Source organism: Pundamilia nyererei, unplaced genomic scaffold (genome assembly GCF_000239375.1).
Source record: "Pundamilia nyererei isolate P.nyererei 1_Seehausen unplaced genomic scaffold, PunNye1.0 scaffold00059, whole genome shotgun sequence".
NCBI lineage: Eukaryota > Metazoa > Chordata > Actinopteri > Cichliformes > Cichlidae > Pundamilia > Pundamilia nyererei.
This window is the reverse complement of record NW_005187460.1, coordinates 2,913,953-2,935,334: the sequence shown is the minus strand read 5'-3', so window position 1 is coordinate 2,935,334 and position 21,382 is coordinate 2,913,953. Positions and strand designations below refer to the sequence as shown.

Here is a 21,382-nt window from a genome sequence, read left to right as displayed (position 1 = left end):
TTTAGTACAGTTCCTGAAAGACCTGTCCAGTTCTCCAGTCGTTTGAGTAATATGTTGTGGTCAACTGTATCAAATGCTGCACTGAGATCCAGTAAAACTAGGACTGACATTTTTCCACTGTCTGTATTCAGACATATGTCATTAAACACTTTGGTCAGAGCGGTTTCAAAGCAGAGAAGCTCAGACCTCCCTCTTCCCGGCCACCTCTTCCAGCTTGTCCAGGGGAACACCAAGGCGTTCCCAGGCCAGCCGAGAGACATAGTGTCCTAGGTCTTCCCTGGGGACTCCTCCCGGTGGAACACCTCGCCCAGGAGTCATCCTTATCAGATGCCCGGACCACCTCTACTGGCTCCTTTCGATGTGGAGGAGCAGCAGCTCTGCTCTGAGCCCCTCCCGGATGGCTGTACTCCTCACCCTAAGGGAGAGTCCAGCCATCCTTTGGATAAAGCCACCTACCCACAGCTCGTGAGCATAGCTGAGGGTAGGGACGTAGATCAACCGGTAAATTGAGACCTTCGCTTTTACACTCAGCTCTATCTTCACCACGACAGACCGCATCGTATTGCTGTGCAATCCCACCATCCTCAGATGCATTGTATTGCTGGAAAATAATCCATAGCTTTAATCTACTGTACAGTAACACCAATGCCAATGAGATTAAATGCACTTTCCCAAAAATAAAACCTTTAAAAAAAACAATAAAAAACTAAAGCATGTGAGCTGCAGAAGGTATAGCAGGTCCCAACTTTTTCTGCTTGACTTTTCTGTCTGATTGATTTGAGCACAAACCTAACTGACTGACTAATGAAATAATCACATGTTGCAGCTCTGACAAATACAGGCAGAGCAGCTGTATGATGAAAACAAACACAGAAGTCCAGAGTTTATATTTTATCAAAATATCAAATGCCACAAATGCCAGTAGCAGGTGCTGCAGAGCATACTGTGGTACATTCAGTGAGAAGTAGCACAAACACATTTAAAAAACACTGGAAGGCTGGTGGGTGTTGTGGCGTGTGTAAGCATAAAATCAAGGACAGCAAGGCAGAAGAAAAAGAAGGCTTATCAATTCAGCACGGTAGCAGCCACCTATGCCGCAGTCTCTGCAAACGCGTTCACTTTCAGCAGTGTCCGTCTAGCCAAAAAGACTGAGGTAACCATGTCAACGAGATCCCTGTTGTCATCATCACGGCTAATAGCCTGCCTCGTTTGCCCATCGTCACCATCCCACAAGTCAAATTCACAGACAGACGAAAAACAAGAACATAAAAGAGGACATGTAGCTGTCAGCGCGGTGCACCAGATCAAAGCAGTAATACACACAAAAGAGCTGGATGTTGTGTGCAGCACACCAAATAATAAACTGCAAAGTAAAACAACAACAACTGAAAAGCACTGCAAGCAGACCGAACAATCAATGTCAGACTGATGCTGAATATTCCTCATTTCCCCCCCATTTTGAACACTATAAACGAACACACACTTTTTTATGAAAGCAATATATTTCCACGTCAATCACATCTGCCACTCTGCTCCCGCTGTGGCTGCAGGTTATTCCTGTCTGAGCCGCACTGAGTTAGAAACTATTTATTGGCCTCAGCAATCATATTCCCTGACCACCCCTGTCTCGCCCGGCTATTGCATGTGTGTGCGTGCGCATGTATGTGTGTGTGTGTGTGTGTCTGTGTGTGTGCTTGAGTGTGACAGTGAGAGAGGTTGTGGAAGTGACCCAGCAGTCATTTCTCTCACTGCCAAAGGGTTTTTAACACCAGAGAGATCTCCACTCCAGGTGCTGCTTATGACTGACAGGATAATTTGGAGGTGTTGAAAACACACGCACACACACACACACGCATGCACGCAGGCTATAAAAGCAGCAAAGAGTTGATTTTTATGCTGGCAAAGTAGCACGCTACATTATTTTTGGACATAAGTCACAGTTTTTATTAAGTTACAGGCTTGAAAATTGAAGAGGATTTAGTTCCTCTTGTTTTTATTCATTTCTGTATTTTATGTATATAAGTTTAGATTAGTTATTTATAGTTGGTTTACACAGCTTTGTGTATGTATGTGTATGTATGTGTAATGTGTGTATATAGACACCTGTGTGTGTGTGTGTGTGATTTACATTGCTGTGCTTGAGAGCCACCATCCACCGGAACCAAATTCCCTGTATGTGTCTGCACATATACTTGGCCAATAAACACGATTCTGATTTTAAGTAAATCCTTCTGTCAACTAGTGTGATTTGGAATCAGGTAAGACTTTATATTACAGCTGGGGCTGGGTAATAAAACAATAAAGATAATAATCGCAAAATAACTTTTTCTCGATGGAAATAGCAGACAAGATTTGTGTCCCAGTTCAAGGATTGCATCCTTCAAAGGCGGATTACATCAAAGCGTGGCGTAGAAGGCAAGATTCATTGCGCCCCAGTGGCAGTGGATCATTTTCTTTTTCAAAACTTTTCAAAATTTATTAAAAAAGAAAAAAAAAAAGATGGGAAACAGCCCAAAGAAAGCAGCTGAGAAATAAACTTTTAAAAGTAAGTAATGGGTTTCATACGACTCAGTTATCTAACAGTACAAATAACAAAATGATGAGGAAACTTGTGGAGCATGAATCATCAAATTTTTTGAAACTAAATTTTTAATTGTTTAAATTTGATTTTTAATATGTTTTTGCTATGTCTGGCTTTTAAAGGTGTTTCAGGGGCTGGAGAGTCACACTGATGATGTAGAAACTTACAGAAACCCATTTATCAAATATAAAACATTCTGCATTACCAATTTACCAATACTGAGTACCAATAACATATCCTAATATGCAGCTTTCACTTTTACCAGGACAAGCCGTTTGTAACATTACGATTTTACCACATTGTAGTTTAGATTTATTGGGATTTTTTAAATTTGTTTCCCCCATTTTCTCCCCCAAAATAGAAAACCTTCAAGGAGGATTTCCAATTTTTTTTCTGGTAAAGGCCTTGGTCTGCGAGTTATCCATCCTGGCTTCTTAAGAGTGAAACATGTAATGCTCCAGAAACATGCTAGAGCATTACCCAAGCCTACTTGTTCCTTCAACTGCTGATGTTGCTGTCAGCTTGGGTTTGCCACATTTATTCAGCTTCTGATGTTTCTCACTGTATCGGGTTGGTTAGCCAGCAGCTTTGCTTTTGTTTTTTACGTCTGGAACTTTTAAGTCCCACAGGATGTTCGCTTTGCTGTCCTTAAATAGTTTGGCGTGTCCCATTGGGACATGGAGACTTCCAACCCAAATTCCACACAGATGTTCTTGTACACTGTCCTAACCTCTTGGTTATGCTTCACTCATATACATCATCTATCTGCTGAGGATACGTCTTGAAGAGTTTGATCTTCCACAACCTCTAGAAACTGCCGGTGACCTTGCCAAACTTGATAACCGGTTTAGGCCTGTGTGACTGAGGTCTAATGGGAAAATTATGGTTCAACAGTGGAAGTGCGCAGGGAGTCATGAGCAGCTTCGGACTGCCCAGTGTTGTCAAATGGGGGTAGTGTCAAAAAAAATGGTACAAAGCGTCACTAGGTAACTGTTGCTTGTGCTATTGTTGATCCATCAGCTAGCCACAAAGACCTGAAGTGAAAACGAGCAATGAAAAGCAGTCACTGCAGCCACTGTCTGTATTTTTCATGCTGTATTTTTTTTTTATCTTTGATGTCTTGTTTTTCTTGCTTTTCCCATTCCCAGTGAGCTCTGTTACTGCTTCCATTCCTGTTCCGACCAACGTGTCCACTAATTAGCATTTGACCAACACACAGAGCATCATTTATGTCAAGCACCTCTCCATAGGCTCCGTGTGGGCAAATACCTCTGTAAACAGACATAACCGTGGTAGCATAAATTAAGCATGAGGTGCTCCAACTAAACTTCCCAACCCTACAGCAATGGTGTATATCTAATTGAACTTCCCCTACATCTAGAAAAATGCTGTAACATTTTCATGTGGTAGATTAAAGTTAAAAACTGAATATGAATACATCCAACATAACTCTGAGACTGAGTACTTTTGTGCAATCAAGTGATTTACAGACAATAATTTAAACCAACCTGTGACGTGTAGCCTGTCTACGCTGACCTCTATCTTGAGGAACAGGCGACCCCGGCGCTCAGTGTGGTCCGTCCCACACAGGCTCGGCACATTGACCACACACTGTTTGTGCACGTTCATGTCGCAGGCTTGAAAGAGACAGGAAACAGAGACAAACATACAGAGGGTTGACTTCATCTGGAAAGGACTTTGTGTTTGACTTTTTTTTTTTTTTGACTTATGCGTGCAGTCATGCAACAATTCATGCTATTGCTAAATGCTAATTTAACACTTGCTGAATTTGAGGTTGAATACTTATATAACAGAAATGTTTAGGGTAAGAGGAGTTACTGTATTTGCATATACTAAAGAAGATGCTGATGTAAAGAACATATTCTGCCCCTGAAGAAAATATACAAAAATAATACATTTTCGAGAAGGAGAACCACAACGCAGGAAGATATACAGAATTACTCCAGTTAGCAAAAGATCAAGATTATTTAATAATTGTAAGTTAAACTTTATCCTAAGCTTTGCTGTGCTTACATAGATGCTGGCAAGAAAGTAAGTTGTGTCACTTTCAGACACATACTGACAAAGATAAAGCCCTTAGCTACTCTAGTAGTGCAAAGGGGATGCCTGTGAAGCAGTGCAGCTCTTTCAGATAAAACAGTTATACAAGGCTCAAGTTTGGACACCTTTTGTAAGCTCTGTAAGTCAGAATATTTCCACTGAAATATTAATTAGTTTCTCTATGAGTATTGAAGCATGTTGTGTTTAGGCATCACAGTGACAGAGCCCCTCAAAGAGCTGTATGCTGTGCTAACATGACAAAACATTTATTGCAGAGAGTAATCAGAAATGTCTGTTTCAAGTGGTTAAAAGCAGTAATTAAAAGCACCGCTTGCTTTCTCAAATGTGCTGTCTAGTACTTTAACATCAATAAGTAATCACCACATGGATGTGCTATAATCCCTGTGAGCGGATGAGATCACCATTCAGCGGACTAGCAGTGGGTTGGATGTTGTAGGAAATGTGCTGAATCATGTTACAACATGAGCAAAGGCTGCTGGATTCTAATAATTAAAGATGCTCTTTGTCACGAATCAAAAAGGCAGACGAGAAATGTGTTTTTAATTATTAAATTATCGCCCTGGGATGAGCTAGAGTGCCACCTGACTTTCTTACAGCCTTTCTTCCCCTCTATATCCTGCACTTTGTCCTCTCCTCTCTAACCCTCCATCCGTCTCTCCTGCTCTCTTCCCTTCCTTCCTCTTCTTGGCAGGCTTGTCAGGCTGACATGCCGAGAGGAGACAAGGAGAGACGAGAGATGGGGAAGCAGCTCGTAATAGCGATGGCCTCCCCACATCAATTTGTTCTGGTGTGCTCCCATTACCATCTGTGATGAGGCCACCACCAGAGACCTACAGATGGATGGACAGAACAAGAGGAAGGGAGAATGAGGCACGGTGATGGATGAAGAGGCTTTGGGGGGAGGAGGGAACAGGAAATGTACAGTGAAGGATATAAAAGTGGGAGAATCTAAAGAGAAATTTGTTGTTGGAGAAGGGAAAAGAGGTGTGGAAGTAAGTGATCAGGGGAAAATACCAGGGACAGTGGAGGGGAAAGGAAGGAAAGAAGTGGAAGGGAAAGGAGACTTTAAATGAGGGAAATATGGTGCTGGATCGGGGTCATACATGCAAAGAAAAGGAAGAAGACTTGAAGGAGGAGCGTGGGTGGAAAGAATGGGAGCACACAGAAGACTCAGCAGGGCAGGATAGTGAATTGTGCCTGGGCTGCAGATGTGTCTGAGTGTAGTACAGTACCAGCCTATTCCCATCTGTTCTCATTAGGTGCGGCTCTAGGACGTAAACCGGCACAGCGTGTTTGACACGGCCGCGCTCTGCACGCTCACATGCACACATGTGAACAAGGTGATACTCACTGTCACATTTCATCCCTTGGTGGATGAGCCCATACAGCAGCGAGCCACAGTGGTCACAGAAGGTTGGACTGCCGTATGTGTGAATCTTGAACTTGTGCTTGCTTCTGGGGTCCTGGGCAACAAAGACAGAAAACAGTAAGATGATTACAGCGAGTCACACCTCATTTCTTTTTATTTTGACTTTCTTTTTCAAAGCGGTCTTGAGCAATAGTTTTTGAAAGTTTAAAGTTTTACTTTGGACATTGGCTGCTTTTTCACTTATTTTCATTTCAGTCCTTGACCACGACCATTTTCAGAGTATTTTTGTATTTGTTAATCCATTTAACACTGACCCATGAATCATTCAAACATAAAAAAGAAACAAGAACAAATCCAGCAACGAGCTGCCACAGGACCTGAGGGGTGAGTCCACAGCCATCTGTAAAACACAGTGTAGGCTTTGTAATGGTTTGATCCCAAACACACTGCCAATGCAGTAAAAAGCATACATGGATAGAAAAACACATCAGTCATATCAGTCGTGGATTGGTCTCTCCAGATGCTGGATCTCAACATTACTGATGCACTGTGGGATCATCTTAACAGAGAAAAGAACAAAAGGCAGCCGACCCCCAAGAAGAGCTTTGAATGGCCTTAAGGAAGCCTGGAAAACTATTCCTGAAGACAACTTAAGGAAATGACAAGAACGCTAACTAGAAAGTCAGGCTGTGTTAAAGAATAAAGGTGGTCGTATCAAATATCGACTTTCAAGCTTGTTAGAATTGTATAAAATCTTCTTTTGCTTTTATGCGTTTCACTGTATGCTTGTTTCAATAAATCTCTGCACATAGTTCCCCATTTTCCTACCCAATTAAAAAGAAATCAGTGGTAGCTCAAGACTTTGCCACAGTACTGTATGTAACTGATGCTAGGATAGATACAATGTTAACCAGCTTCCTCAACAGTATTGAATACATTGTACATGCCAATTTTTAAGCTTGGAGTTTCTGATCAACTATGACAGCGGCGCTCAGCCTCCAGGCCACGTACCGGTCCGTGAGTCGTTTGGTACCGGGCCGCGAAAGTTGAGGCTTGGGTGTGAAATGTACGGTTTTCAGGGTTTTTATCGCTAACTCTGTTTCCCGGGGTCTTTTCCTGTGTTGTAGTTGTGTGTCTTATTTTGAAAGAAATATTTACACGTTACCATAGCGACCAGAGAGCATTAAGGGGCAGAAAGGAGGATGTTACTCTCAATGTTGTTAGCGCATTTCAGGAGGACGCTGCTAATAAAGTTACACAATTACACAGTGAATTCGCATTTATTATTATATTTACAAAATACCACAGATTTTGACTTGGTTGTATCATTTTATTTTGTTGTATTTGTCTGCGACACCTTAAAGGCCGGTCTGTGAAAATATTGTCAGACATTAAACACAAAAAAAAGTTGGGACCACTGAACTATGACACAAGAATCTTAGAAAAATATGGATTGCAGCTTAAGAATTTCTTTGCAACATGTTAAATCAACATTTCTTCCAATGTGTTCACCAGGTTAGCTAATTTCCACAGTCACCACAAAATAAACATAGCTATAATTAAAGGCCTGCAAATGAGGTTGGATAAACCCCCACCAGCATTGCCTCCATCATTCTGAAATGTGTCAGAGTGGCTGGATGTGTAATTATCCAGGCCACTGACTGAGTAAGTGGGCCCGCATCATTGAAAAATGCCCTTTTCTCCACAAACACGCTAAATCAGATAAACAAGAAAATGACAGAAGAAGAGCGTGAGAGAGATGACAGCAGAGGGGGGGCGGAGGAAAGCCTGTGTGTGAAAGAGGAGGGAGCCGTTAGGGTGTGATTGGCAGGGGAATGACTCAGTGGCGTGAGGGTTCCAGAAAAGTCTAATTAACATGTTCTTCTTTTAGTAAGCATGCCTATTTTTACCCCTTTCCTCCAGCCTTTCTTCGAGGCTTTTCTTGTGAGGAAAAAAAAAGACGTAAAAAAAGATGGCGTTTTGGTCAGGCCCCTTGTGTCCCGACTGTCTTTTCTCTCGGGTATTCTGCAGACCATTTTTACCTACTTATTGTTGCATGAACACTTCTTCCTCTCCATTATTCAATTGTTGGAACAGTGAATTTATCCTAAAAGAGACTTGCTGAGAGAACTGCAGACACCAGGGACCCAAACAGCAACTGAAGAGAGCTCACATCTCTCTGCTCTCTGTTCCTGTGCCTTTCTTTGTCTTTATCCAGCTTTTTCCTCACTCCTTTCCCCAGCAATCTGTGGACAGGGAGCCCAGGAAGTTTCTTGCTTTTTCTGAAGCTTTTATAGGTTTTCTCTCTTTAACGCTATGTCACTGTCTCTTTGCTTTTGCTCCCACTCTTCTCAGGAGCTAAGGCTGTAATAAAATTTTATTTTTTTCTCATGTACTTGCAGCCCGAGTCTTTAACTCAGGATTGCAGGAAGAGGCAGGGCGTGAAAACATAATGTGTTTAGTAACCTTGGATTCCGAACAATGTACTGGTGAAGGCGCACAGATAAGTGCAGATGCACATCATAACCAAAATCTAATACTTGCACAGGCTCAAACTAATTTCTCTCTCCCTCTCTTTTGAACTGCCTGGTGATCTCTAATAAGCAAGATGATGATATAAGACATCATAACACCATCAGTATCTCAAAATCACCACATACTTGCCCCAAAACCTCTCTTGAAGTTAGAATAGAATAAATTAAGCGTACGTAGCATAACCCACCTGGACTTCCTGCTCAAAACCAATACCAATACCAACATTAGCAGTATCCACAGCACCACCAGATCCCAAAATGTTGATTCTGTTCATCTGGAAGTAGTGTTTTCAGTAGGAAAAATGTTGCATCACTCATCCAAGTGACTTCTTCAGTCTCAGCTGACTGCAGGTTTCCCCAATCTGTTTATAAGATTGGGGAAAATGCTGAAAACGCTACGTCGCTACATCGCTACGTCCATGTGAACAGAATCAACGTTTGGGGATTTACTTACCTGGATGATTGAGCATGCATCAAGAAGCACCACCAAATGTTCATTACAGAAGATGGAAGTGCAGATAAAACCTTCTTTTGGCGAAAGTGACTAATTTGTATTATTTTTTTCAACTAGTATAAACCAATGCAAATCAGGCGATTGCACATTACACACTGTTTGAGACGATCATGAATCATAGAACATGGCTAACACCATTAGCAGGATCTCTCTTGTACAGATGTTTCAGATCTACGAAAAGAAGGAAAAAGAACAACAAGTTGTTTCTTTCTTTGTTGTGATTAGGTTTCAAAAACACTAATATGCATAATATTTAAATGTACAAACACTTGAAGAGGCAGCACACTTGGCAGCTTTTGATTGTGGCCCACGCTGCCACATTTAAAAAATAAAAAAAATCCACAGTTTGGTTGAGTGAACACACAGTTATGGATGTTTTTCATTTTTTCCACCAGAGTCAGAGGGCCCGTGTTGCTTGATGTGAGTATGAGGCACAAAGCCTTAATATCCCAGGGAAACCTTTGCCGTTAGCACTGCATGGCTTTTTCGACTGGCCTGTTCAGCCTTGGGATCCCTATTCACCAGCTGGACCATTGTTTCCACATCACCTTTGAATCAAGCTGCTTTTTTCCGTCTCTCATGGTCTGTCAACTCAGAGGCTGCTAAACAAATCACATGTAGTGGTAAAAGTCACCAGCAGCACACTGTGGTGGCTCTGATCTCATCTGTGTTAGTCTATAACACTATTTTTAAAGTTAAACTGTTTCTCTGGCTTCAACCGGACCGTTTTTCTTTGTTTGCTCTCCCAAAATCTCTATTAGTGTCATTTTATATCCAGTATAAATTCTGAAAATTAAATATTGCCTAAATATTACCTGATGACACCGGCGCGTTCTAATCTTTTCCATCTGGTGATGCAAATAATGAATTAAAACAATCCTGAGCTGTTTCTTTACACAGAGGTTTTTGGCCCTCTGGGCCTTTTAAAAGTGTCAAGTCATTCATCGCTGGGTGCTGAGAGAAACACTGAAAGATATTCGTACTTGCTTTGTTCGCTTAGAAGCAAACATGCACATCAACATCGACTGGAGCTTTCAATAGCGGCGTTCTACAGGTGACTTGTTTGTCTGCTACTCAGTTTTCATTGTTGTTGAAGCCGCTATGAAAAACATGATTCACAGTTCATCAAGAGACAGTCAAAAACGTAAGGAGGTTAGTCACAGAGCCCAGGCACTGGAAAATAAAATTCACAAAACCACGCTTGCATAATGCACAAAATAAAAACATCTGAAAGTATCAAACCTATTTGACAGGTCATCCTTTTAGCCTCAAACACCCTCTCAGTTATTTGAATACAGGACTGTGCTGAGGAAAGGTGTTATCAGATGAACTGCATTAATACTAACAAAGAGCTGTGGACTTAAAAATGGGAGGTTTGGCTGTGGTGAGTCAAGATGCTTCTGCTGCTGCTGAGTTTCTCAGAGCGTAACAGGTAACAGTAACAATAACTAACAATAATCTATCTATCTATCTATCTATCTATCCACACACGTAAGGTGGAACAGTGGTTGCCTCACAGCAGGAGGATTTGGGTTGAGAATCCACCGGGTGGCTGAGGCCTCTCTGTGTGAAGTCTACACGTTCTCCCTGTGCTTGTGTGGGTTCTCTCCGGGTACTCCAGCTTCCTCCCACAGTCCAAATGCATGTTAGGCTGATTGGTGATTTCAAACTGCCTTGGGATAGACTGGCAACCTGTCCAGGGTGTACCCCACCCCTTGCGTTTGGACATCTGGACTCGCAACCCCGTGACCTTGAACTGGATAAGTGGTTAAGAGGATGGATGGATGGCAAAAACACTTTTCCAGTTCGGGATGTTTTGGGTAATCATATCCTATACTTTATTCTGCAGAACTGCTCAGATTCGATTGTTTACAACACTCTCGGCACTGTCTGCAGCACATGTGGCAGCAGAGGATGACAGTAGTGTCTCTTCAGTACAAGCTGCTAACCAATTTATGAAATACAGTGCTGGAAAGTTATTAAACAATGACCTCATCAATTACCCTGTCCAAAATAACTCTAGTTGTATGTATAAACATGCATACATGTGTGACTGTAACTAATTTTGTGGAACATAAAGCAATCCATCCATCTTCTTCTCTTTATGCAATTTGGGGGTCACTGAGGGGCTGTAGCACACCCCAGTGGTCACGGGGTGAGAGGCTGGTTGCCAGACTGTTGCAGTGCTAATACAGACAAATGTAGGAAGCGAGGAAGGAACTCGCTTTTCGGGGCTTTGAAGCCGACTGCTGTTTGCTTGCAGACATTCTAGACTACGGTTGCCTGGGTAACCCTCTAATGTATTTACTGCCATTAAACATGTCAATCAACAGTATCCCGCGCTCTGCCTGGAAGTTGAGAAAAGTTAGTCTCACCCATCTTGACCCACGTTGCCAGGTCACTCACTTTCTGCGGTCTCAGCAGAATTCAATTCTCCTTCAGAGTGAATGCAGCCTAACAAAGTCTGTGTTTGAACTGTGGAAGGAAGCTAGAGCACCCAGAGAGAACCCAAGCAGACCCAAGGAGAACACGCAAAACTCCACATACAGTAGGAAGGCCCCCAGGCAGCTGACAAGTCTAGGATCTTCTTACTATAAAGCAACAGTGCTAAACACAACAGCACTGTGCTGCCCAATCCTCAGCTGTCAAAAAACATGGCAAGGCTAAAAAAGGGTGGTGCTGCCAGATGGAACAAAAGAAAGTCAGTCCGATGCAGCTCAGTCCCAGATGGCTGCAGCGTGTAGTCAGCCATGAATCTCTGCCAGGAATCGTATGACTTTCATGTTGCCTAATCTGACACAGTGATATCAACAGGCAACCTTTTTTTAAGTGTTTATATAATTTAAAGTTAAAAGTACTTCCATGGGAAATTTGTCAGGAGAATTGGGACCAACAGCAAAAGGTTCTTTAAGGTTCACCTGGCCCAGGTTAACAGAGAGACACTTTGTGGAGGTTAAGGAAGTTCACCAGACAGGAGGTGTGACCTCAGCCTACTCCATTATCCTGTCAGGTCTGATCTCAGCGCTCCGCTGCAGTCGCAGGTCTCTTACTGGGAAAAGTAGCACGAACCTCCTCGAAGCAAAACTTCGGAACTGAATGTCAGATCTTCGCTTTAACACGAACAGATTGGAGAACTGAAATGGTTTAATGATTTAAGTCAGCAAAGCTCCATCAGGAATTGTTTTTCTGTTCATCGTTTTACTTTTTATTTATTTATTTTCTTTATTTGTATTTATGCACTCCACAATCACACACTAGATAACAGCAAAACGGTCCCCAGACATCACTGGGGGGAATTAAATCCCTCAAAAACACCAACAGAGAAAAACAATGAAACTACAATTAAATTAAAAGACCAGAATCATACTGTGTTTATGCAAGAATGTGCATGCTCGTGTGAGTGCCTGTGTGCGTGTTGGAAAAAGGCACCTGGGGTAACAAAGTGAACAACTGTACAGTTGCTATGGTGATAACGGGCTGGAGAAAATGCAGTGATAGATTGAAAGCAGGCAGGAAAAAAAACTAAGAGAAAGAGAGAAGGAGGTTTAATAAAATTAAGCATGTGCTGTGCAACTATGAAGAGAGTCTGGTTAGAAGTAAAGGAACAAGAAGAAGAAAAGAAAGAGTGCCAATCTCATAGCCAGATACACGTGATGAAATGCTCCCTTTTCTTCCAAGCTCAAGGTCAGGTGAAAGAAAGGACTGCGCAGGGTTGTTTTTAGCTGAGAGAATCATCAGTTATTCTCTGCCGGTAGAGTGGAACCCAAAACAACCAGTGTTGTCAGGCTCGCCCAAACAAACACTGCCCAGAGCTTCGGCTGAACAGGCGCTAGTATGACCCGCGATGGTGAAGGGCACACACTGCTTATTGCACTCTGTGACTGCATTAAAATGAGTGTGCCTCAGTGTTTGTGTGCGCATCTGTCTGTTAGAGTGTGTATGATGGTACGAGCACCAGAAAAACAAAAAGGAGAGAAACCAGCGCAAAAGAAGAATGAATAGAAATAGAAATAATAGAAGGAAAAAAAAGATAGATGTGGAGACAAAGAGAGACACATGGACAAAAAAGGAGAACGATGGCAGAGAGAAAGTTGAGCGGCGTTTGTGTGCGAGTGTGTTTGTGGGTGGGCGGGTTTGTTGCATCAAAGTAATACCAAATCTCCAGGCCAAGAGTTGAGACTTTCCACATTCAAGCCACTGTGGGCTTTAGTGAACTGGCTGGCGTACACAATGCCCAGACAACTATTTACACAGAGGGACGATCCACAGTGACAGTCAAAGTGAATCAAAGGCACAAGAAAACATTTTAAGCTGGGATTAAAAGGTATGGAAGCCCAGAGAGGCAAGGGGTGAAAAACTTTTGCAGGAATTATCTTTTATAATGTATTTGGTGTAATTTATTTTGTCTCCGTTATATGTGTTCACTATTTGTTTGTGTTTCTAGTATTTCCTGTGGTTCCCCTGTCTCTGACTGCATGTCTCAGTGTTACTTTAAAGATTAGTTTTCTCTTGTGTCTTGTTTTGATTTCACTTGCTGCTTTTGTTCCTTTGCCTCTGCTGTGATTGTCTGCCAGAGGCGATTTATACTTCTGTGTTAAAGCTACATGCACAAACCCCTCTGAAACCCTGCACTGTAACCTCACGGCCGCCTCCCTGGAAATGTAACCACTCGTCACATCAGTGCAGCCCACCGTTGTGCCTGGCCTGTTTAGGACAGTCAATTTGTCCATTTCCTGCCACTTTTTTCTTTTCTGTGTTAAATCTGCACACTAGGTATGTTGTAATTGTAAACCCCTCTGAAACCTCACATCATAATCCGACTTGGACCTCCAAGGAATTGCAAACATGGCGTCAATATAAGGACAAAAAGCGAGGACCCAAAAGGGGGGAGAAATAAATCCCAACATTTTACTTGTTTCTATCACGTCTGGCACCACTTACCAAACACCAGGACACAACCACAAGGTAATTAACACATAGTGCACCAGCACAAGCATGAACGTCAGCCATTCATGTGATGAATAGTAATGACAATGATGTGGGAAGCTTGCATAGCTCATGTGGCCGACGTCACGCTGGAAGATTCATCGCAAAAGTCTAAATCAAACATGAGTTTCACTGGAGGTCTCAGTCCCACAGATCAAGAAAACAGCTGGCAACTGGTCGCTAGAAGGGGGGAAAAAAAAGCATGTTTCAGCTGCAGAGAAGGTGCTGCATCAAGAACCCCCTTGGTACCTTTGGTTGCTTGCAGGTTGCTAGCAACTTTCTCAGGGAAAACTCGCCAACTACTCAACGAGTGAATGTAAACAGACACCATTCGCATTCAAAGTAAAAGCTGAGCCTTTTGAAATCTAAGTTACCATTTAACGTGTATACCCCTACTTGCCAAACGGTGGGGATAAACACCCTTCTCTTTAGTGGTTGCCATGGAGTCGCAGACCAGTCTTTAGGCTTGTGTGACTGAATTGCGTTCACCTGTCTCTTGTTCCCACTCCAGGGTTATAATCCTGTCTTTCCTCTCGTCTTTGTCAGAGCATCATTGTTGAGTTTCCCCTCTTCCTGTTCCCCGTGCTCCTACACATACTCTAGAGTCATCAGAACTCTCCAGAATCATACCACATATTAAAACAAATGGAATAAAGATTTGGACTGAGAAATATATGCTTCATCATGGGTTCTTTTAGGATTTCTAGTCATCGTGAGTAAAATAAATTACAGTTCTAGTACTGCCATGTCAAATACGATCACCAAACCGTAACTTGTCTACCAGTTCACACTGACTTTATCCCTCTTTCTCATTCACCCATGCATAAAACACGCACACACTTAGCTATACAGATACAAACCCTGACAGCCACCCGAGTCCTGGGTGGGGTTTTGCTTCAAGCAATCAATCGTATCACAGGGACTAATCTGTCATCACTGATAAAAACAATAATGAAGCCGTGACTCAGTATGAAAGAAAAAGAAGACAGAGGACAGAGGGCGGCAGAGCTGACACGAGCTATATCAACAGCAGAAAAACTACTTGAGACGAGCAGAATAAGACTTAGAGAGAAGGAGGTCAGGCGATAAAAAGGGGGAAAAAAAACCAAAACTTGTCAAAGGTCATTGAAAACTAGAAAGCGCTGCTGATTTAAAAACAGCATAATGAGTTGCTCTTTATCATGTCGCCGCTTTTATTATCTCCCAGCTAACGTTTCACCCATCAAAGAAGACTCACAGTGACAACTGTGCATGCATTTGCTGTCTCCGGGTTCATCTGTGTCTTCAAATCATGCTTGTAAAGGTACCTCTATCCATCACTGATTTAATTAGAGCTATCCCATCTCTCTCTCTCTCTCCACCTGCAGCTCCTGAGTGTTTACTGGACCATTGTTATCAGACTATCCCTCTGTAAGCCGCATTATGTTAAAGACCGATTTACAGCCAGGCAATCCAAAGTGGAAATTTTTAAACAGATACTGGAGGATATTTGTATTTAAAAAATGTTAGCCCCGAGGTTGCTTCATGGAGACTTTATTTTGCAGTATTTTGCCATTTCCGAGCTCCCTGATGTTATATGAAGTGATGGAGTGTAAGGGTGTTTTCACCCCATGGCCTGCCTGTTCCAGCGGCAGCATAATACATGTCTCGTCAATGCGTCGTTTGTTGCGTGCCTCCTCTGATTACATGCCTTTCTGGTCTTTTTAGAGATTCAAACATCAAAAAGCATTAGTATATCATGGTTCTCGCATACATGAAAGGATGCACTGCTGCATGCGTTCACGCAGGCACACAGACACACACCGGGAGTGTGCGAACAAGCTCATTAGTGAGGAATGGTACAGAGAGCAATGAGAGCAACTTTCCAGTGATTCTTTAATATGAATTGTGCAGTTGGATATCTAGCTGAAGCCATGAGAAGACTTATTAGTCTTGAGCGTCTCATATGGCTTATGGTGCACACCAGTGAAATTACCAGAACAGTCATAGAAACATAATCCGTTAAAAAAAAAGATGTTTCAAAAGTGAAATTACAAATTCTGAAGAAAACTGTTGGTTTGTATTAGGTTATTTATACATCAGGTTTTCTTCTTTATTACTATTTCGGTATCATTTTCTTGTTGTAGATGATTGATGTGGTGAGAAGAGTTTAAAATAACAGCCTGATTAACAGACCATCAACCTGGCAATTACCAGTCTTCCCCCACACTTCCGGGTCTACTTTTATAGCATTATTATACACCCAGCCTCCAGTTAATTACATGCACCTATCCAAGGTGCATGTAATAATCTGAAAGAGCAGCGCTGCAATAAAATGCTTTTATAAAAAGCTTTATAAAAAGCTATAATGTAGAAGTTAAGCACCTCTAAAACAGATTTAAACTTTAGGTTGCTGTTCCTGATTAAGGAACTCTTAATCTGTTTTCAAAAAAGCAAAATAAAAAGGAGAAGAGAAGAAAAAGCAGATTACAGAGATTATATTGTGTGGAAGTGTCGTCATTTCTGTAGTTATCCACGGTGATCACATAGTTAACCACACCCTGATGACTACAATCCTACAGTGCTTCAGTAATGTTGAGGTCTGGGCTCTGAGGAGGCCAATCCATGACTGATAGTGTTGCAGTGTGCTTTTTTTTATCCAGGTATGCCTTTACTGCATTGGGAGCATGTTTGAGATCACTGACATGCTGAGAATTGAAGCTGTTGCCAATCAGATGCATTCCAGGTAGTTTTGCATAGTGCTAATGATAATTTTCTATATTCATAATTCCATAAATTCTGAGAAGATCCTTAACACCACTGACTGGAGCCCTAAACCATTACAGAGCCTCTGCAGTGTTTTACAGTTGTACCTCTCGTCTGACCTCTAAACACAACACTCAAGCACATCTTGGTTGGTTGTAGGACTAGCCTTACTCAGGGCTGATACATATGGAAACACAACCAGGTTCTCAGGTGTCTAGCCGAGAAAGTTGAGCCCAAAAGAAAATCCATCATTGCTCAACCTTTCATAAACCAAGAGGAGCGTCAGTTTTCATCAACATTTGTCCGGGAAGGAGACAAGCTGAGGACAAGCCCCTCAAACCCAGATCTGGGCCCACTGAAGGTTGCCAGGGATTGGCAGATGCAAACAGACTTGGAACAGAGGCTAATTTTTCCCCACAGAGATCGTAACAACAACTTTGCGACCAGACCTCGTCCTTTGGTCTAACTCCCAAAAACTTGCGTACATCGCTGAGCTGACGGTACCATGGGAGGAAGCAATTGAGGAAGCGTTTGAGTGTAAGAAGCTGCGGTATGCCAACTTGGCAGCTGAGGCAGAGGACAGAGGCTGGAAGATCAAGGTGGAAGTGGGGTGCAGGGGCTTTGTTGCCAGTACAACAGCAAAACTGCTTAGAGAGATTGGGATCAGAGGACAGGCGCAACGGCAGGCTATAAGAGAACTAGCTAACACTGCTGAGAGGACCAGTCACTGGCTATGGTTAAAAAGGGCTGACAGCACTTGGGCAGCTAAGGCAGTCAGCTAACCGCGAGAGAAAAGAAATATTCCGCTCTTTTCCCCTCTGCTCTTCTTCCCTTTTCTGGGAGGCAGTGGGGAGGTAGAGCGTACAGCCCGATCCAGCGGGGAGGTGTGGGAAGCCAGATCGGGCGCCCCTTTCCGGCTCTCCTCTCTGCTCTCTCCTATCTTGTCCCTCTTGTCTTACTTCTCTCTATCACCTTTTGGGTCTGCCATTACATTTTATATTCTTTTATTCTATTATATTTTATATTCTTCACTGTTTTGTCCAGTTTCCTCAAATTGTCTTAAGGATGCACTGCACACCATGCTGAGACAGGGCTGTGCAATATGACCAAAATCTCATATCCCGATATAAGACATTTATCGTCCTGACAACGATATAAATCACAAAAATGTAACATTTTCTGTAAATTCTGTGACTCTTGGGCAACTCGACTTGCGTGAAGTGTTTTCAGCTGGGCATCCTTTACCTGGAGTCCAGTGTTTTAACCGATGCATGAAACTGTACATTTTTAGACATAAGTTGTAACGGCCGCCACTTTCTTTCGAAGTTTGAGTCTAAGGCTTATTTTTTAGCACCTGATGTCTCTTAATTTTGCTTCTTATCTGTAAACTCTCTGCATACTCTTTCACATGATTCAGATTATTTGGAAAAGTCTCAACAGGATCTTGAGCTTTATTGTGAAAGTGTTACGTGAAAAACAAACAAGCGGACGGCGGAGCCACGCGATGGTTTTACCATCATTGTTGCTAACGACAGCACGTAAAAACAGGCGCTTGTCTGTCCGTACTGTTGTTATATTAAATATAAGAGAAAGAGAGAACTTTAAGAAATTAATATAGCCACTACAGTGACCATCAAAAGCTGAAAATATATTGCTGTAAACAGTTTCTTTTACGAAACAAACAATAGCGTAATAGGAAACGATAGACGTTTTTATATCGTCATCTGATATATATATCGTTATATCGAACAGCCCTATGCTGAGATATGTAAAAGTTTTTGCTAATAGTTCTTTATCGTGTTGGTCCAAGAAAATTATACTTTATACCTGTGCTGTCTTTGTCATTATCTGCACATTTATGCAGCCAATGTCCAAAGAAACACTTTGAAAGACGTTCGGAAATCCTTGGGAACTATTGCTCAAGACCATTTTTTTAAAAAGTGCTCCTTGGATACAAAGGACCTTTGCAAAACCTTTGCATAGTACTGTAAATAGGAGGATTAAAGGATCAAAAACAGCTTAGGCTGGACTGTCCCACCTCAAGTTGGTAGAACAAGGCAGCCACTCATCTTGGAAACTAAATACAGCCACTGTTCACAAGTGATCCTCGCAAATGTCTGCTCCCTATATATCTTCACTTGTTTTACCAAGGCATAATGCATCACAGATGATGCCTCAGAAATATTCACAGGAAATTTATCACGAACGACAGAGCCATCACACGCTCGTTACACTCATAATCGTAGAACTATTGATCGTGTCCTCAATCCACGCTTCACATTACTGCCTGGTTGGAGATGAACAAACTGCCTCATTGACTCTGTTGTATATAGTATAAGGCTGTATGTGAGGCCAGGGCACTGATGATATTTATGAATATGAGCAAGTTTAAAATGACAACAAAGCACGGCTCAAGTTTGTCAGTTTCAAATAAAAACTTCATTGCAAATGAAAGCATTCTGTTTTTAAACACATATAAGACCAAATTTTACTTAAGAACTAAATGTGTAGACACACACACAGATAAAACACACAGAGTAAAATGAGTACAGAGTAAAATCAAACCGAGCAGACACAGGTGTTCGGCCCTTAATCCTTTCCCGTTGCTATCTAATTAGCAGATCTAGTGTTGAGATCCATTCAAACTGCACCTCTGAGCCGCGCACACGCTTTCATCACAACCCAACTTTCATCATCAAACAGAGCGTTTAATTAGATTGACTAGGATATGAGGCCTGCTTTTATATGCGCGTGGGTTGCCCTTTCTGTGGCATGAACTGTAGCTACAGTCCTTTGTTGCTTCAATTCGCACAAAGGCCAAAGTGGGGTCTTTAACCTGTGAGAGTATCATCACTTCCTGTTTGCGCCTCCATATGACTAGGGGTCTCTGCGGCAGCAGTTATCAGGCTCCATTAGGAGACACTGGTGTCGATAGCTCCATCTCGGCTCATTGGTAATTGAGCTAAATGGCTGTGAGAGAGGATGAGTTGTTCAGAGGATAGTTGACTTTGTCGAGAGGTAGTGGAGAATCCCACTTAGTGTAACAGAAATCCACTGTGCCTATATCTGGCCTGCACTTATGCCTACATGCAATATGTAAACACAGACAACTACTGCTTCAGCACATCGAGGACTGTGGTGAGGACAGGTTGACTGATGCAGTCCAGTAGGAGTCTCTGATGATGTTTGCAGACTATATGTTAGATTGCTGTGTTGTGGGTTTTAGAGAAGACAGTATTAACCAAAAGACAGGAGGCCAAACTGGAGTTGGCAGAGTTTAAGATTTTCATTGGGAGTGATCAGGTACATCGGGGGGACAGCTCAGGTTGAGTCAATCTGGAGACAGACTTAGAGATGTAAGGTTGAAATGATTCGGACATGTGCAGAAGAGGGATAGCGGATATATTAGACAAAGGGCGTTGAAGATGGAGCTGCCAGGCAGGAGGAAAAGAGGAAGACCTCAGAGAAGATTCAGGATTGGTGTGACAGAGGAGGATGGAAGATACAGGAAGACATGGAGGCAGATGATCTGTTGTGGTGACCCCTAATAGGAACAGCTAAAAGAAGAAGAACAAAGGCAGAGATGTGTCCAATATCTTCTGAGTTCACATTGTTATTCTATTATTGAACATTAGGGAACCAATTCCATCCCTGGAATGAGCCCTCTGAAGGGCACATTATCTCCAACGTCACTTTTTTTTTCTCGATAGCTGTTGCAGCATCTCCCTCTGTATAATTTGGGAATCCCATGTCTTCGACCTGAACGTCACCAGTCGCACCACCTGCACAAGGTTACAAAAATTGACCAGTGTGTGACCAGCCGAAACACCACCAAAGCGTGGCTCCCATCAGTGAATGTGGAGTCACATAAGCAGTGGGTATAGTTGTAAAAAGAAAAAGAAAAAAAGAAAAGCTGAGCACATGAAATAAACTGCTCCCATACCTAAAGAAGCAAACGGTTCTTTCTGTGAAATTTTCGTGAACACTTCCAGTTATTTAAAATAACATAAGAGAGGAGTCTCTAAATAAAAGGTGCACCAGCAACAATGCCAAGAATCAGAGTCGCTCTGCCTTTTGTCTTTAAACAGATAGTACCATGTCCAATCAGTAAACACAACAGTGCTGTGCTGGGACAAAAAAGAAAAGACCTTTAGAGTGCAGGTAGAGCTAAAAATAATCCAGTAATAAGAAGACAATTCAAAAATAAAGGAGTTTTGGGAAGAGGTTGGAGCAATCATAAAGGAGATTTTGTCAATTAAACTTGTGATGGATCCCAAACGTTTCCTACTGGGATTATATCCTGTAGGGTGTAACATAGATCATTTTGAAAAAATCTTCATAAACATGGGAATACTACAAGCAAAGAGAGTGATAGCTCTAACGTGGAGGAGTCTTGGCAAACCAAGTATTTCACATTGGTTCAAAGAATTGTCTTTATGTTTACCATTAGAGAAAATTACATATACTCTAAAAGACAAACAAGAAATTTTCCAGAAAATTTGGGGGCGCTACATCCAGTATATTGGGAATAAAGATCTATCTGGTTTACTGTGTGAGACAGGGACAGCCTA

General features: G+C 42.1%; 1 protein-coding gene across 2 annotated transcripts in view; it reads right to left on the bottom strand.

Moving 5' to 3' along the window:
* The window catches only part of prkcab (protein kinase C, alpha, b), a 117,498-nt gene that overhangs the window by 33,772 nt on the left and 62,344 nt on the right, over nucleotides 1–21,382 (bottom strand). For both annotated transcript variants that reach the window (XM_005734651.1, XM_005734652.1), the window contains exons 4-5: nucleotides 6,015–6,126; nucleotides 4,090–4,218 (exon numbers count right to left, since the gene is read on the bottom strand). In XM_005734651.1, coding sequence (XP_005734708.1) covers nucleotides 4,090–4,218; nucleotides 6,015–6,126 — 241 coding nt within the window. The remainder of the gene's footprint in view (nucleotides 1–4,089; nucleotides 4,219–6,014; nucleotides 6,127–21,382) is intronic.